The sequence below is a fragment of the Nelusetta ayraudi genome, unplaced genomic scaffold, assembly GCF_046127955.1.
Source record: "Nelusetta ayraudi isolate G7.1 ecotype Tasmania unplaced genomic scaffold, CSIRO-AGI_Nayr_v1 ptg000138l, whole genome shotgun sequence".
Classification (NCBI taxonomy): Eukaryota; Metazoa; Chordata; class Actinopteri; order Tetraodontiformes; family Monacanthidae; genus Nelusetta; species Nelusetta ayraudi.
The window spans coordinates 414,005-432,377 of record NW_027466188.1 but is presented as its reverse complement, the minus strand read 5'-3'; the positions used below and the strand labels follow the sequence as shown (position 1 = coordinate 432,377).

At 43.8% G+C, this 18,373-nt stretch overlaps 2 protein-coding genes across 2 annotated transcripts in view; both read right to left on the bottom strand.

Moving 5' to 3' along the window:
* Positions 1-8,470: 8,470 nt before the first annotated feature.
* Positions 8,471-10,302, bottom strand: LOC142879633 (ribonuclease inhibitor-like). Its single transcript, XM_076013009.1, has 3 exons — positions 10,070-10,302; positions 9,005-9,178; positions 8,471-8,725 (listed from the first exon to the last, which is right to left on the bottom strand). The coding sequence occupies exons 1-3, from the start codon at positions 10,300-10,302 to the stop codon at positions 8,491-8,493; spliced, it is 642 nt and encodes a 213-aa protein (XP_075869124.1). The 3' UTR covers positions 8,471-8,490.
* Positions 10,303-17,562: 7,260 nt separating this feature from the next.
* The window catches only part of LOC142879632 (NLR family CARD domain-containing protein 3-like), a 32,942-nt gene continuing 32,131 nt past the window's right edge, over positions 17,563-18,373 (bottom strand). The window contains exon 7 of the mRNA XM_076013008.1: positions 17,563-17,574. Within this exon, the coding sequence (XP_075869123.1) occupies positions 17,563-17,574 (12 nt within the window). The remainder of the gene's footprint in view (positions 17,575-18,373) is intronic.

Below are 18,373 nucleotides of genomic sequence, written 5' to 3'. Positions count from 1 at the left end.
TTTGTAAGTATGGATACGTGCTCCTCCAGAATGCATGAAATTAGATGTGGGGTCCCCCAAGGGTCAATTTTAGGTCCAGTTCTTTTTAATCTGTACATGCTTCCCTTGGGGGACGTCATAAGGAAACACGGCATCAGCTTCCACAGCTATGCTGATGATACACAAATGTACATTTCCGTGTCTCCTGATGACACAGCGCCAGTTGATGCCCTTTTAAACTGTATTTTAGATATCAAATCATGGATGGCAGAGAATTTCCTACAGCTTAACCAGGACAAAACTGAGGTTTTAGTTATTGGTCCTGAAGGCCGGAGAGAGGAACTTTTACCAAAACGTTGGGATTTTAAACCCTCGCAATTTGTAAAGAATCTGGGCGTTGTTTTTGATTCTGAGCTCACCTTTGTTCCACATATAAAAAATATTACAAAGATAGGTTTTTATCATCTAAAGAAAATAGCCAGAATACGCCCGTTCCTCTCTCAGGCCAACACGGAGGTGCTAATGCATGCTTTTATTTCTTGTAGACTAGATTATTGCAATGCCCTGCTCTCTGGTCTTCCCAAAAAGAGTGTTTACAGTCTACAAATACTACAAAACTCAGTCGCACGTGTGCTGACTAGGACCAGAGGAAGGGAACACATTACACCGCTTTTAAAGTTGCTGCTTTGGCTCTCCGTCCGCTTCAGGATTGATTTTAAGGTTCTCTTATTAGTTTTTAAATGTCTCAACGGTCTTGGCCCATCTTATCTAACTGACCTGCTTTCATCATATCCTAGGTCTTCTGGCACTGGCCTGTTAACTGTTCCCCAAGTCAAAAAAAAACCCATGGTGAGGCTGCTTTCAGCCATTACGGCCCTACTCGGTGGAACAGCCTGCCAGAGAGCCTCAGGGCCGCAGAGACTGTTGATATTTTTAAGGGGAGGCTCAAGACGTACCTTTTTAACCTGCCGTTTAACTGACTTCTTTTACTCTTCTCTCTCTTACTCCACTAATTTTATGCCGTTTTACTATTTTTATGCCTTTTATTACCTTCAATTGATTTTTATACTTTTATAATGGTTACCCATTTTTATGCCACTGTTTCACACTTTATTTTTATGTATTTGGTTTATTTCTCATTATGATTATTCTCCCTTTTATACTTTTAGTGCCAGTGTTTCCTCATGGGGGGCCCTTCACGGTGGGAGCTACGCCTGGTCTGCCCATTGGGGCGCTGCAGGCCATGGTGCCCCCTTGTGTGGACGGCTCCCCATCGTAGCCTTTCCTCATCAGATTCTTCAGTGCCAGGCCGTGTTATCTAATGTCTGTGTGAATATGGGGGTGGGCGTTTGTCTGTGTGCGTTGGTGGGGAGGGGTGGGTCCGTATGGGGTGGGGGGAGGGGCAGTGGAGCTTTTTATTTTTTCTCATTGTTATTATTATGATTGTTGTTCTTCTTATCATTATTATTACCTTTCTTTGTTTTGTTTTGTTTTATTTTGTTAAGCACTGTGGGTTGCACATGTTGTGTATGAGCAGTGCTATATAAATAAAGTTTATTGTTATTATTATTATTATAGAAACATGAAGACACATCAAAGAGTAACATGAGGTTGTTGTTGTGACACTGGACGGTAGAGAGTCTGAATCCCTGTCCCAGGCGCAAATCCTCATGGAGGCTTCTGAGGAGGTCAAAGATGGCCAATCCGTCAATCCCAGCTCCATAACCGGGGTCTATGGAAGGAAGCCGCGAGCATTGCGCACTGATCCAGGAGAGCTTTCACCTGGCTTGATGGATCCGTGTCTTCTCATCCTGGATGGCTTTTAGTGCGACCCATGAAGCCTGGACACACGTGTTGTGGATTGGTTGAACGCTGAAGGCTTAGTGACTCATCTTGGATGACGCAATCCTACTTTGGTGCAAGGGGGCCCAGACAGCAACATCATCAAGAGCCAGTAATGGACTCCATAGTGTAGCACTCGTTCGCTCGCCCTCCCTCTCCCATTTTATTCTGTAGTGTCAGATTCTGAAGTCGACGTTTCACTTTGATTTTCAGAGTGATGACACCCTGGAAAAACTCTCCATCATTATAAACTCTCCATCATTTATTCTCTATTCAGGTTGATTGACTGCAGTTTGTCAGAGCTCAGCTGTGATTGGCTGCTCTCAGCTCTGAAGTCCAACCCCTCCCACCTCAGAGAGCTGGACCTGAATATGAACCCCCTGAAGGAGTCATCAGTGAAGCCACTGATGGATCTTGTCTACAGCAGTGACCATCAACTGGAGAGTGTGAGGTTAGTACTGGTTTGGAACCATTGGATGATGGTTCCAGCACCAAAGCCAGTTGATCCCACAGCAGAGGTCCAGTGTTCCCAGTCACAGTGTGAGAGGAGGATGGTGACGTCCAGCTGCTCCTCATTCATCCAACATCTGCTGCCAAACTGCTTCTTCTCTCAGTTCACCACTCAATTATTGATCAGTTCATCTTCATCAGGCCTCAGTATCAGTCCAACACTCCATGGTCACATGACCTTCTGATGTTCCACACTTGACATGTGACTGAGAGTCTGCTTCTTCTCACCAGTCACTCCATCATCTTCATCAACAGTCAACGTCTCTGTGATGATGCGTTCAAGGACCGTGAGTCCTGACTCCTGCTGTCTCTTCTTATCTTTGCAGGTGGTGGTGAGGATGAGGAGAGTGAAGAGGAGCGCTCCATCTACTGGTGGCTGACAGAACTACAACCAGTGGAGCCAAACAGCAAGCTGCATGCACCAACACTGTGTGGGTGTGTCACGACCTTTGACCCCAGTGCAGCCTGGTGGCTGGCGGACTGCTTCTCCCTACAAGCTGCTGTGGTTACTGGGAGAGACGTCCCAGAAGCCACTGGTGGAGCTGAATCCTCAGTGGAAGAAGCAGGACTTGGAGCAGCTGCTCAGTGAAGGTAGCAGCAACACAACCACTGCTTCTGCTCTCATCATCCACGGCTGGAACATCTCAGCATGAAGGTTCCACACATCAACAACACACTGCTCTGCTCTCACTTCAGACTTCTATAACATCTTCATTTTGGAGGTGAAAAATACTTTTCAAGAGACTTTATTTCTGCTTCATGATCTTAAATAAGGAAATCATGTGGAAAAGATAAAGTGATTCACAACACCTGTGATGGGAACTCAAATCATTATTGAATTATAAGTAAGACAAAAGAAGTTTCCCTCAAAATAATTCATGGTTTTGATGCTTGCCAGATGTTTGTGTGGAGATTTCAGAAGGACGTCAATGAATCAGAAGGAAACCAGATCATTTATTTTATGTGATTATGTTATATCATCCAAACTTTGTTACAAGCTCAAACTATAATTATATTTCAATGATTCAATATTCTGACAATAAAAGCCATCACAACCTCTGACCTGTGTAACCTTGACCTCAACTGACGTTTCATTTCTGCTGCTTTAACACTTTGATTATATATCTCCTGAAGTCCTGCCATGGGGATTCTCCATATCTGAATAACTTGTGTACTCAAACCTTCTGTAGGCCATACCCACTTCTCCACTAGGTCTCAACATAAACCACATGAATCAATGAAAATAAATCTCACTTTTACAAACAAATCCAATTCAGTTCAAATATAATTTAAATAAAATAAATGTTACATTATAATTAATCACCAACAGATAAATCAATGCTGGATATGAGGTGGTTTGCCCTCTCTGGGTCGGTGGGGAGGCCCTGCCTCAGGGGGAGGAGTTCCAGCATCTCGGGGTCTTGTTTAGGACGCCTCCCTGGGGAGGTGTTCCAGGCATGTCCCACCAGGAGGAGACCCTGCTGGAGGGACCAGGTCTCTGGGCTGGACTGGGAAGCCTTGGGGTCCCACTGGAGGAGCTGGAGGAGGTGACTGGGTCCAGGGAAGTCTGGGGGTCTCTGCTGAGGCTGCTGCCCCCGAGACCTGACTCCAGATACGGCAGTAGAAGATGGATGGATGGATGGATGGATGGATGGATGGATGGATGGATGGATGGATGCCAGGTGATAGAACATTTCATAAAAACAGACTCTGCATTATAACTTCTGTTACACTCGAAATAACTCACTCCAATATAACTGCACTCGTCCTTCTCTCACATTACATTGGATCACAATGACCAAACAACACAACAAAGACAATGATCCAACTGGACTGCCACGTCCAGACTCAGTGTAGGTCTGTAGGCCTCTTGGACCTTCATGTGAACCACTGCGTGTTGACTGGAGGTGAAACATGACTGACTGCTGTCCTCCTACCTGGACAATGCAATCTCACTTTCAATCTCACAGCCACTAAAAAACCTGATTGTGATTGAGAGGTCCTCAGCAGCCAATCACTGTTGGGAGTCCAGCCTTCAAACACTCCTCCTGAATCCACAGTCACATCTGTGAGCATCTGGAACTTTGGCCCTGATCCTCCACACCACACAACTTGGGATGACAGCGCCACCTACCTGGATCCTTTCAGCAGCCAGTCCATGCTCTGACCCGTTTCCACTGTGGCCTGTTGTGTCATCTGGACCGGAGTCTGGATCATCAGTGTCCAGGTTCATGGAATCTGTCAGAGTGCCGTCATCCTGTGATGTAATGATAGAGAATCACTCTATTTATACTAATGTGCAGAACCACTAGAGTGTCATTTCTTCACTGCTGTCAGCAACAAGCATTTGGTGTCACACTGGTGTACAACACTTATGGGCTAATTAATAAGAAATTACATATTTATGAATCACCCGCAATGCCCAGATTGTTGCTGCTTATCTGCTGATATGAGCCGTCAACTGTTGCAATATAGAACCACGGGCAGGAAATTACAATTAGTGTAGAGTGTATTATAATTTAAAAGTTTACTAACGGTAGTTCTTTGAAGAATTTAGCAGGGATGGAACAGCCTAACGTGACGACGTCACTTGTAAAACGGTAGGAGCTCAACCTGCTGTCACGGTGAAAACTCTGTGTTACGTCCCGTCTCGGGGGACCGAGACGCAACGTGTGGGACACCTTCCCCCACTCCCAAGCCTCATTAATTTCTCACGGCAGTTGGCGGTTTTTAACAAAAACATTTATTGATCAGTAAATAAAATAAACAAAACAACTTAACCGGTGGGCAGCAAAGGCTTCAGGGTGGGCCCAGGCCAAAATAATAAACCAAACTCCAACTAGCTCGCCTTAAGAACTAACTAAAGAAAGAAAGAGAAGCCAAATACAGAAAGGCTAACCTCCCTACATACTTAATAAACAGGAGAAAAGAGGGGACAAAGAAAATGGCAGCCCACCCCTACGGCTGCGTGCTCTAACACCATTTCAGAAGTGACTAACTGCAGACTTGGGAGCGGAGGAGGGATGACCGTCAGGCTGGCTCGACTGCTTCTCCTTCTCAGCCGTGGCGCGTCCAATCAGCAGCCGACATCCAGGACCGCACCTGCAAGGCGTCATCCACTCTCACACACACACACACACAGACACAAACATAGAGGCACCTAGACCCACCCGTGGGTCATAACACCCCCTCCCTTAAGAACCAAACCCTATTAACATACCTACAAACAAAACTAAACAAGAAAACCCTCAGTTCCCCCGAAATAAGAATTTCGCAGCTAGTCCACATGTACATGTGATAATGCATCTGCCAACACAATATCAAGATCCCTAGATAGTAAGTTTGATAGATGGATAGAAATAGATAAGTTAGTTAAAGTTACACACACACAAACACACACACACATGCACATATATGTACATATGTATATATATATGCATTATATATTTTTTTTTATTAATGTCTTTCAATGAACTCCAAAACATACATGGTCAAAATCCATATTATAATTATGTTGTTGTTTTTTTTAAATGCTCATACAAAACAAGAAAAGTGGAGGGTGAGGAGTCTGAATTGGGTTCAGTGAAGGTCACATCCACTTGTAGCGCATTATTTCCGGCAGCAACCTTCTCGTTTTTCGTCCACTAACTCACTCACTCAACCGATTGGCTTAGACCTTCCCCGAGGTGATTGGTGGAGTGACGAGCAACCAGCACGTGACCTCTACGATGAGCTTCCTCCCACGGACGTGCCATAGGAGGACACGGATTAAATAGTATGGCTTGTCCACCAGAAGGCTGTATTATGGTGTACATAATATAAAACTTCGGCCCAGTTCTGCTTGTATTGCAATGTATTGGTTGGTGTTCCTGAAGTTTCATTTTTCGTCCCTTTTTATTTTTTTTACATCCATGTTTGTGATGAAATAGTATTGTTAATCGCTAGCTCGCATTGCATGCTGGGAAAAAGCGTCACTCAAGGAAGTTTTGGCTTCGCTGACACGGTCCTGAAGGGAAGTGGGTTTTAGTGCACTGGAACGGGATGAATGTGTTCAATCAAGCAGTACAAACCTGATTAATTGTCTTAATACTTCACTTCGAATGGCCATATTGTTTAGGATTAGAATTAGATGACAACTTCTTCACAATATTTGCAACTATTCAATTTGACCAGCAGGTGTCAGTAGAAGACGAAATTTCATGTTGACCATTTCCTAATGGAAGTGCTCTCTACGTTGGATTTTTCTCATAATTATTTGAAGTGTAGGCCTGTATCTGCACACAATTTGCAATTCGTCCCAGCGCCCTGAGCTGTAAATTTGGACGGTGTAAAAGGAAAATGGCCAGCTGCAGCAGAAAAGTGGACCCATATATATATATATGTGTGTGTGTATATATATATATATATATATATGTATATATATATATATATATATATATATATGTATATATATACATATACATTTATATATATATATATACATATACATTTATATATATATATATATATGTATATATCTGCAATTCATATTTTAACGGTTTATATAGACCCCTCAGGCTCCATTCAAAATGGGGGTTATTGTAGGAGAGTTGCAGTCAACTGAGATTTGGAGAGAGTTTGGATTACTAGATTTTGGATAGTGTTTATAGTTTGGAGTGTTTGAGACTAGATAGCGTTTACTTTGGAGATAGTTTTGAGAGCTTAGGGAGAGAGTGAGGAGAGGAGAGGTGATAGGATGGAGCCCCCTGTCCTGTCCATCAATGTCCATGTTACACAAGCATCTATGCCAGGGGTGCCCATTACGTCCATCGCGATCTACTGGTCAATTGCGAAGGGAGTTTGGGTGATCGCATGGAGAGAGAGAGAGAGAGAGAGAGATCCGCGTCAATTACAGCAGGTAGAATCGTTCAGGCAGGATTAGAAAACACGGTGGATCTGGTTGATTTTGGTCATAATGTACAATGTGCTGGATTTTGTTCTTATATGTGCTGTGCTTTACAGTGAAACGTAAATGTGACGTATCGGCTTCGGCACTATTCAGATCAAATAAAGACCAGACAGGGACAGGAAAAAGAGTTTCGCTGTTGTTTTACACGCAAAACTACCGGGGTTGTCGCGTGAGCTTGCAATCCTGGCGTAAACTGATGGAGACGCCTTGCTCGGAAAATGCGCTTCAAAGTGCGCACGCACTGCAGACGCGCCGGAGATCCTGGGAGATGCTGCTGGCAAAACGTCTGCATCACACACACACACACACACACACACACACACACACACACACACACACCAATTATCCCTAACCTATGCGCTGGAAAACACAAAAATATACAGCAAAACATCTTAACGTAAACACACTTTTATTGATAAAATCAAACATAGGCAGATATAACCTAAACAATTTTAAACCATGAGTTTTCTGTGCAATGATGAGCATAAATGCATATGGGAACATGTTGACCCATTTAATCCTTTCTTTCTTTATCATTGGACTACAAATATATTTCTGAATGACTTTTCCTGTTTTATAGGAGGTGGATCTTTTTGACTTGCTCATTTTAAAAGTAGCTTGCATGTTGAAAAAGTGTGAACACCCCTGATCTATGCCCTTTTCCAAGTCCCACAATCACTTTCACTGTCATCTGCCTGATTACACCCATGCCATTTTCAGAAAAAAATTGCACAAACAGAATACATTCAAAAAATGTATCATACACATAGTTATCAAGTCAAGTTATTTATTTATTGTCATTGTTGAACAAAGTTAACAACAAAATTTGTTTGGAGCATCCCCATAACCACTGGCATCAGTACCCATAAAAATAATCATAAATAAGTGAGAAAAAAAACCCAAAAATATATATATAATTTATGTACAGAAATTATTTGGTCATTCATTTCTTGCAATTCATAGTCATTCCCAACAGACATAACAGACACAAAAATTCAATGCATCACACGTGGTTGAGACACAGCTTGCCTGTGATTGTACATTTGGCCAGTAGGTGGTTTTGTGTGCACATGAAGCTTCGAGAAATGAACCGTTTCTCGAACCAGTTGGCTCAAATGGTTCAATGCCTCATGAGGCTTCACCTCACCATCACTAGTCGTGACACACAGCTTGCTGTTTGGCTCCACTTGTTGTAGTTCTGTCAGCCACCACTAGATGGAGCGCTCCTCTTCACTCTCCTCCTCATCCTCCCTCACCTCCACCTGTACTGACCTCACACTCTCCAGTTGATAGTCTCTGCTGTGGACAAGATCCATTAGTGGCTTCACTCCTGAATCCTGCAGCTGGTTCCCATCCAGGTCCAGGTGTCTGAGGTGGGAGGGGTTGGACTTCAGAGCTGAGAGCAGCCAATCACAGCTGAGGTCTGACAAACTGCAGCACCACAACCTGAATAGAGAATAAATTATGGAGAGTTTATAATGATGGAGAGTTTTTCCAGGGTGTCATCACTCTGAACATCAAAGTGAAATGTCCACTTCAGAATCTGCAATCTGCAAGCTGACCACTAGATGGGAGGATTTTACACACTGTACCTTTAAACCCAGTTTCATTCATTTCAAACACAAACCAGTGACTGCAAATTGAATTTCCAACAGCAGTCAAGTGAAAATCATGACAACAATAACAAGAGTGATAGAAGTTGTAGAGTGAAGAGGGTGAACTGACCTCAGAGTCTCCAGTTTACAGTCTGGACTCTGCAGAAAACCACTCAGCACCTTCACTGTTGAATCCAGAAGGCAGTTCCAACTCAGCTCCAGGTGTCTGAGTTGGGAGGGGTTGGACTTCAGAGCTGAGAGCAGCCAATCACAGCTGAGCTCTGACATCCTGCAGCCCTCCAACCTGAATAGAGAAGAAATGATGGAGAGTTTAGAATCAAAGTCAAATGTCGACTTTAGAATCTGACACTCAACAAAGGAGAGAGGGTGAGTGAATGAGCGCTGCAATCTGAAATCTGACCACCAGATGGCAGGATTTTACACTCTGTACCTTTAAACCAGGGGTGCTCACACCTTTTCAACATGCAAGCTACTTTTAAAATGACCAAGTCAAAAAGATCTACCTACTATACAATCGGTGTGTGTGTGTGTGTGTGTGTGTGTGTGTGTGTGTGTGTGGGGAACGCAGATGTTTTGCTAGCAGCATCTCCCAGGATGTCCAGTGCTTCTGCTGTGCGTGATTTTGAAGCGTATTTTGCGAGCGAGGCGTCTCCGTCAGTTTACGCCAGGATTGCAAGCTCACGCAACAACCCCGGTAGTTTGGCGTGTAGTTAAAGAAAACAACAGCCAAACTCTTTTTGCTGTCCCTGTCTGCTCTCAAACAGAATGCAGGTATCTGAAGTATACCTTGATTTTGTTCATTATAGTTGCAGATTTAAAATGAAACCTGCTTTATATCTCCTTTATTTGATCTGAGCAGTGCAGAAGCCGATTCATCACATTTACCTTTGACTGTAAAACACAGCACATATAGAAACAAACTCCAGCACATCGTACATTATGACCAAGATCAACCACAACCACCGTGTTTTCTAATGACTGAGAGAGCGGTTCGTCTCTCTACCCCACCCCCCCACCCCCTCGACCTAATGGGCACCCCTGCTTCAAACCCAGTTTCACTCATTTCAAACACAAACCAGTGTCTGCAAATTGAATTTCCAACAACAGTCAAGTGCAAATCATGACGACAACAACAAGAGTGATAGAAGTTGTAGAGTGAAGAGGGTGAACTGACCTCACACTCTCCAGTTTACAGTCTGGACTCTGCAGAAAACCACTCAGCTCCTTCACTGATGAATCCTGCAGCAAGTTCTCACTCAGGTTCAGGTGTCTGAGGTGGGAGGGGTTGGACTTCGGAGCTGAGAGCAGCCAATCACAGCTGAGCTTTGACAACCTGCAATACTCCAACCTGAATAGAGCATAAATGATGGAGAGTTTATCATGATGGAGAGTTTTTCCAGGTGTCATCACTCTGAAAATCAAAGTGAAATGTCGACTTCAGAATCTGCAACAACACTTATATCAGTAGACTCATCAAGTTGCAAGGCAAATTTCTTACTGATAGGGATCTTGTCCAAAACCACACTTTCGATGTCTGCAGACATCTCATTAATACGTCTGGAGATTGTGTTATCTGAGAGAGGGACTTTGCCTATTTCTTTAGCTGCTTCGGGTCCGAGCGTCTCATTTACAATGGCTTTGCAGGCGGGAAGTATTAATTGCTCTGCCACAGTGTGGGACTTTTTTGATTTAGCCACAAGTTCAGCGTAGTGTTGCCACCCGTCCCGTTTTTCCCAGAATTGTTCTCTTTTTTCACCACCTGTCCCAGGAAAAATAAAATCTCTCCCGGGACACAATTTGTCCCGTTTTTAAGGGAAAATGACAAAACCTCATTTGATTTCTGCCTGTGGTCTACTCCCGTAAAATACGCGATTGTCCCGTACTTGGCAACTAAAACACCTGTCCCGTAATGAACTGATACAGGACGCACTTCACTTTGTGTCCCGTATATTTCGGTGATCCCCCCAGTCGACAGACTTGAGACCCCCCCCCCCCCCCCCAGAGGTCCCGGATTTGTAACTCTGGTAGGTGGCAACCCTAGTTCAGCGACGTGGTAGCTAGCTTTAAGGGCTCTCTCGTTTACTTTTGCGGTTTTTCTCATGAAAGTTGCCTGTTTCTCCGTGTGTTCACGCAGGCGAACAAAATACTCCACATTTTTCTTTTGAACTGAGGGCTGTTTCGTTTGGAGATGGCGTTTAAGCTTACTTGGGACCATAGCACTGTTGGAGAGCTTTTCACCACATACCAAGCACAACGGAGTCGGTGCCGTTGCATCTCCGGTAAAAGTAAATCCAAATGAAAGATAGCTTTCATTGTATTGCCTCACGCCAGAAACTTTGCTCGACGTCACCGTCTTTGCCTCCACTCATACTAGGGCCTTCATCTGGGTCCGGATTTTGTCCAGGGTCCAGTTCAGAGTCAGCATTTTTCCTCTTCAAAAACTTATCCATCACTTTCAACCGTCGTCCCGCTATCCACAATCCACACACCTGTCGCTGCATCCATGCGTCACTAATTCGCTTGTCTCCAAGCGCAAGGCAATTAGCTACCTGCTGCTGCCACCTACTGGTATGGAAGAGTACTACATGATTACTCTGCCAGGCGCTAGACTGCACAGGCACACAAAGGGGATAATTTCCCACGGCACACCTGACAATATCTCGCGGCACACAAACACTGGTTTACAGGAACGGGTGCGTATCAGAAAACGCTGGCAGTGTGTTTCCCGTGTCTTACTTCCGGTATAAAGTTCGCTTCAAAATTACAACAGAAATACTACCGAAAGATGCCAGTAGGTGGCAACGACGCTCTATAAATGCTTCTCTTAATGCAACAAATAAATGAAATGACTTTCATACTTACACCAACTGCTCTTAACCTATTTATTAAACAATTTAGACTTAAAGGCTTCTTTGTTGTTTCACCTTAACAGAACACTAATAATAATAATAATAATAATAATAATAATAATAATAATAATAATAATAATAATAATAATATTAAGAAATTGCCATTTACAAAACGTGCACATTTCTTTTAAACTTAAGTGTAGTTGTTTTCCATATCTATTGACGCAAATGACGTTAACCTTGCAATGAACGCAGCAACACTTGTACCTAATAACACTAATGATACAACAAATACACGTCAAAATGGTTGCAGTGAAAATGGACGCTTTTAATCATATATGTTTTGGCTCTTGCCAAGTAAAATTTCAGGAATTATTCTTTGTTTGTTTAGAATGTCGGACATGTATTCAGCGCTTTGTGATGAAGAGCTGGATGCCGTCATTGCAGAAATCCAACTCAGTCACCCAAACACAGGGTACAGAATGATGAGAGCATTCCTTCATGCCAGGGGATTACGAGTGCAAAGTAAGTTTGATATGAAGTTGATCCCCACATGAATGTATTCAGTAATCTGTATTGTGCATCAGTTTAACCGAAACAAACAAATATAATTAGCTTTATTTGTATAACGCTTTCCGTACAAAATGTAGCTAAAAGTGCTTACATGGATGATTAAAAAAAGAATGGCGGTATATTTAAAAAAAGAAAGGGGGGGTATTTAATAAATGAAATCATACCTTTTGTCAGCATTATCTGTGTTAACACGGATTTGTGCCTTTAATATTTTATGTAGTTTGTCTTTCTTTTTTTTTTGCTGTTGTTGTAGTTCAAAGAGTACGTGATTCCTTAAGAAGAGTGGACCCAATTGGGACTGAAGTGCGAGCCTTGGCCAATCGCACACTAAGACGGAGGCAGTATTCTGTTCCTGCACCAAATGCAATGTGGCACATAGATGGAAACCACAAATTAATACGGTATTTTTCAAAACTGTTTTTAAATACTTGAACAAATGAAACATTGAGATTTTCTACCCACTCCAAATCTTTTCATCTTTGTACCATACCTTTTTTGTGTCAAATAAGCTGTGCATGAACCTTTTTCAATTAGCTATCTGATGCCTTATATATTTTAGATTTCTCTTTCCATCTTCTCTCCCTTTTTTACAGAAAGCTGGAGATTTGTCATTCACGGTGGAATAGATGGCTTTAGCCGTTTAATTGTTTATCTGTCTGCTGCAATAAACAACCGAGCATCCACAGTGTTGGAAACAGGGGCGGTCCTAGAATTTTTTTCTTGGGGGGGCAAGCTCGGGGCACAGACGGGTGGCACACCGGAATGACATTTGTTTAGTTTTTTTAAATGCCCTATGCCTTAGGTAATAACAAATGGTAGGCGGAGGTATGAATAATAGAACTATTTTATTTACCCAAATAATGCACAAAACAGTGTATCATCCAGCATTTAGTAATCTTATCTGACTGAGTAAAATGCTTTTTGTTTGTTTGAGTGGGTTGATCTGTGCTCCGGGAGAGTATACTGGTGTATCTAGTACTAGTAACCTAGTATTAGTTTCAGCAAGATAAACAAGTGTTTCATAGGTATCTATGTATCTTTGTTAACTTATAGAGATGGAAACCAACAACTGAGTTTAGTTATGATTTTTTTTTTTTTTTTTAATTCATAACAGGTACAAAGTGCATACACATGAAAAATCCCTTTGTGAGAATTATATTCAAGTTACCAAAGTTTGACTTATATTACAAGTACACAGTTTATATGTATTATTTACAAACAGGATTATGACAGCTGAATACGCTTGTTTTGGTGTTGACTACCTGCAGAATGCTGAATTGCAGATGATGGGCCCTCAACCTCATCATTGGGGAAAGTTCCTGGGAAAAGTTGTATAAATTACTCATAATGTCAATACAAGTATAACATCAACTCAACTTTTAATACTTATTCAAATGTTATCGATTTTAAAGACACCCTGCTTCCTTTCTTGACATTGTGGACATATCCTATTCACTTCATTTAAGCGTCTTATGTTATAGGCCCCTTGTCTATCCATTAGCTCATAAAACAACAACCACACTTCCATTCAGCACCAATAAAGAGCATTAAAATAGACATAAAGTAATAAAACAGAATGTAATTAGATTAAATTAATATTGCCCATTCCACAGTCCAGAACAAAGCAGAGGTGGTGTGCGACTTTGAGTGTGACTGATTCAGGATGCAGTGACTGTAGTGATGGTGAGGTGAAGCCTCATGAGGCATTGAACCACTTGAGCCAACTGGTTCGAGAAACGGTTCATTTCTCGAAGTTTCATGTGCACACGAAACCACCTACTGGCCAAATGTACAATCACAGGCAAGCTGTGTCTGAACCACTTGTGATGCATTGAATTTTTGTGTCTGTTATGTCTGTTGGGAATGACTATGAATTGCAAAAAATGAATGACCAAATAATTTCTGTACATAAATTATATATATATTTTTGTTTTTTTTTTCTCACTTATTTATGATTATTTTTATGGGTACTGATGCCAGTGGTTATGGGGATGCTCCAAACAAATTTTGTTGTTAACTTTGTTCAACAATGACAATAAATAAATAACTTGACTTGATAACTATGTGTATGATACATTTTTTGAATGTATTCTGTTTGTGCAATTTTTTTCTGAAAATGGCATGGGTGTAATCAGGCAGATGACAGTGAAAGTGATTGTGGGACTTGGAAAAGGGCATAGATCAGGGGTGCTCACACTTTTTCAACATGCAAGCTACTTTTAAAATGAGCAAGTCAAAAAGATCCACCTACTATAAAACAGGAAAACATATTAATTCAGAAATATATTTGTAGTCCAATGATAAAGAAAGAAAGAGGATTAAATGGGTCAACATGTTCCCATGTGCATTTATGCTCATCATTGCACAGAAAACTCATGGTTTAAAATTGTTTAGGTTATATCTGCCTATGTTTGATTTTATCAATAAAAGTGTGTTTACGTTAAGATGTTTTGCTGTATATTTTTGTGTTTTCCAGCGCATAGGTTAGGGATAATTGGTGTGTGTGTGTGTGTGTGTGTGTGTGTGTGTGTGTGTGTGTGTGTGATGCAGACGTTTTGCCAGCAGCATCTCCCAGGATCTTCGGCGCGTCTGCAGTGCGTGCGCATTTTGAAGCGCATTTTCCGAGCGAGGCGTCTCCATCAGTTTACGCCAGGATTGCAAGCTCACGCGACAACCCCGGTAGTTTTGCATGTAAAACAACAGCGAAACTCTTTTTCCTGTCCCTGTCTGGTCTTTATTTGATCTGAATAGTGCCAAAGCCGATACGTCACATTTACCCTGGACACCCTTGTCCAGGGTGTCCCCTGCCTTCGCCCCAAGACAGCTGGGAGAGGCTCCAGCAGACTCCCGTGACCCTGAGTTCGGGACTAAGCGGGTATGGAAAATTAATGAATGAATGAATGAATGTAAAGCACAGCACATTTAAGAACAAAATCCAGCACATCGTACATTATGACCAAAATCAACCAGATCCACCGTGTTTTCTAATCCTGCCTGAACGATTCTACCTGCTGTAATTGACGCGGATCTCTCTCTCTCTCTCTCTCTCTCTCTCTCTCTCTCTCCCTCTCTCTCTCCATGCGATCGACCCAATCTCCCTTCGCAATTGACCAGTAGATCGTGATGGACGTAATGGGCACCCCTGGCATAGATGCTTGTGTAACATGGACATTGATGTACAGGACAGGGGGCTCCATCCTATCACCTCTCCTCTCCTCACTCTCTCCCTAAGCTCTCAAAACTATCTCCAAACTAAACGCTATCTAGTCTCAAACACTCCAAACTATAAACACTATCCAAAATCTAGTAATCCAAACTCTCTCCAAATCTCAGTTGACTGCAACTCTCCTACAATAACAATAACAACCCCATTTTGAATGGAGCCTGAGGGGTCTATATAAACCGTTAAAATATGAATTGCATATATATATATATATATATATATATATATATATATATGTATATATATATATATATATATATATATATATATATATATATATATATATATATATATATATATATATATATGTATCCACTGAGACTTACCGTCTGTAATGTGTCTTCCACAGGTCCGGTACGGGTCATGACTACGAGGAGTACGACGACGAGTACTTGCTCTTCCAGCAGCTTCTCAACGACACCGCCAACACCTCTGAGCCGGGTTACGTGGTCAGCGACCCGGTCCAGCTGTGTCCCAGGACCGGCGTCAACCACTTTGGCGCCAGGATCATCCCAGTCTTCTACTACGTCAACTTCCTGCTCAGCTACCTCGGCAACGGCTTGGTGCTCTTTGTCATCTACAAGTATGAAGCTCAACACCGCCACCAACGTCTTCCTCCTGAACCTGGTCCTGTCCAATGTCCTCTTCACCTCCAGCCTCCCCTTCTGGGCCACCTACCACCTCTCGGAGTGGATCTTCGGCGAGGCGCTGTGCAAGCTGGTCAGCGGCGCCTACTCTGTTGGCTTCTGCTACCTGACCGTGGTGCACGCGGTCCCGGCCGCCAAGAGCAGGAGGAGGGCGAACGCCGTGGCGGGAACGCTGACGGTCTGGCTGGTCAGCGTGGCGGCCAGCGCCAAGGAGTTTGTCCTGCAGACGGTGTGGGAGAGTCCGTTCGACGGGCTGATGTGCGAGGAGGCCGGGTACCCCGAGAGCACCGTGCTACCAGCAGTTCCTGCTCTTCTTCCTGCTCCTGCTCTTCATGGTGATGTACTGCTACACCGGCATCACCGTCCGCGTCCTGTCCACTCGGCTGAAGAACAAGTGCCGCACCGTCAAGCTCATCTTTGTCACCGTTTTCACCTTTTTCCTCTGCTGGACGTCCTACAACGTGATAGTCTTCCTGCGCGCCCTCGAGCTCTCCGGCCCCAGCCGGGGGGCGGCTCATCGTGTGCCGCCTCGGAGGCCACGGACTATGCGCTGTACGTGACGCAGAACGTGGCCTACGTGTACTGTTGCGTCAGTCCCGTGTTTTACACGTTTGTGGGCAAGAAGTTCCAGAGCCACTTGAGAAAGCTGCTGGCCAGGAAGCTGCCGTGCCTCCACAAGCACATGAGCCTCAGCAGCCAGAGCAGCAGGACCACGTCCCAGAGGACCGCACACTCTGTCTACTAGTGCCCGTCTCACACACACACACACACACACACACACACACACACACACACACACACACACAGCCAGTTGTTCCCACCTAGACAGTAAGCGCTGTATATCTAGAAAAACATACTAGCAGTTCATGGACTAAGTCTCAATCCAGGGTCTGCATCCTTGGAAGGAAGCCTCCATTGTCTGAAGGAAGCGTCCTCCGTCTGAAGGAAGCGTCCTCCGTCCGAAGGATGCGTCCTCCGTCTGAATGAAGCGTCCTCCGTCTGAAGGAAGCGTCCTCCCAAGGACCCGGCCCAGAAGGACCGACCCAAACCCCGCCTCCCCGATAACCTCACGGGACGGTCTAGCCTTGGGCGTACTTCCTGGTTGCGTCACCGCCGTTCCCTCCTGCTGGCCAACCCCGGAAGTGTGGTTTTCATAGCATCAAGCTCACCATTGGTTGGTTGGATGTTCAAATCAGTAAAAACCCTGCGTTAAAAACTGAAGATTTGATGTGAAATTTCAATACTTAAATTTATACGCGGTGTCTTTGCGCTAATGGCGCTAATTTCAGCTGACTTCCCAGGATCCCAGGATGCTTTGCAGCAGCAGCACGCAAAGCATCCTGGGATACAGAAGGAGGTGAAGGATAGTCGTGGTTTAGCCTTGGTGCTAACAGTAGGGAGCATTTGGAGCGTCGTTCTGACTATTGGGAATTGGGAGGAGCCTTCAGCGCAGTGCGGTGATGCAACTTCCTTTCAAATTGCAGCCTTCCAAGGATGCAGCGCCTGAACTGAGACACAGCCATGGATTGCTGGTGACGTACGGGGTCACGTGACCCGTTCACTGACCAGTGAACATGGCGCGGGGATGTGTGTGAAAAGTACACAATTATTCTTTGGGTTTTGAACTCAACGGTTTGTTGTGTTGTGTAAACCTTGTCAGCAGTGAGTTGTATCAACTATTATCAACTACTACAAATAGATCAATAAATACACACATTTTATGGACTGAAATGTGTTTTTCTGATGTGGGCTGTTTGTCCTGGTGTGTTTCCAGAGAAGATGTTTGTTTATAATAACATGATTATTAATATAAAGCTGTTTAATCATTTGGCTGACCTACTCATAGAGAAAAGGCATTGTTGCAGGAGTCACACAAAGAGCTCAAGAAGGAACAAAGGGAAGAACATCCCTCACTAACTGGTGACCCTGGGGGAGCAGAGGGTGACCCTGGAGACCAGAAGGTGACCCTGGGGGACCAGTGGGTGACCAGAGGGTGACCCTGGGGGACCGGATCACCCTGGGGGAGCAGAGGGTGACCATGGGGGACCAGAGGATGGACAGAGAGCTAACTGACTTTGCGACCACCATAAGACTTTATAACCCGGTCATTTACAGGGGGGAGAACTCATGATCCATCGGAGGCACGGGGGGGAGGAGCCTGTGACCTCAGGCATGTTGTGCACTGT

Excerpts from the sequence above, each read along its gene's own strand:
- LOC142879633 (XM_076013009.1), bottom strand. The coding sequence starts at position 10,302 with ATGACACCTGGAAAAACTCTCCATCATGATAAACTCTCCATCATTTAT. Across the intron at positions 9,179-10,069 it reads TGTAAACTGGAGAGTGTGAG|GTTGGAGGGCTGCAGGATGT; the intron begins GTCAGTTCACCC and ends TTCTCTATTCAG. Across the intron at positions 8,726-9,004 it reads TGTAAACTGGAGACTCTGAG|GTTGTGGTGCTGCAGTTTGT; the intron begins GTCAGTTCACCC and ends TTCTCTATTCAG.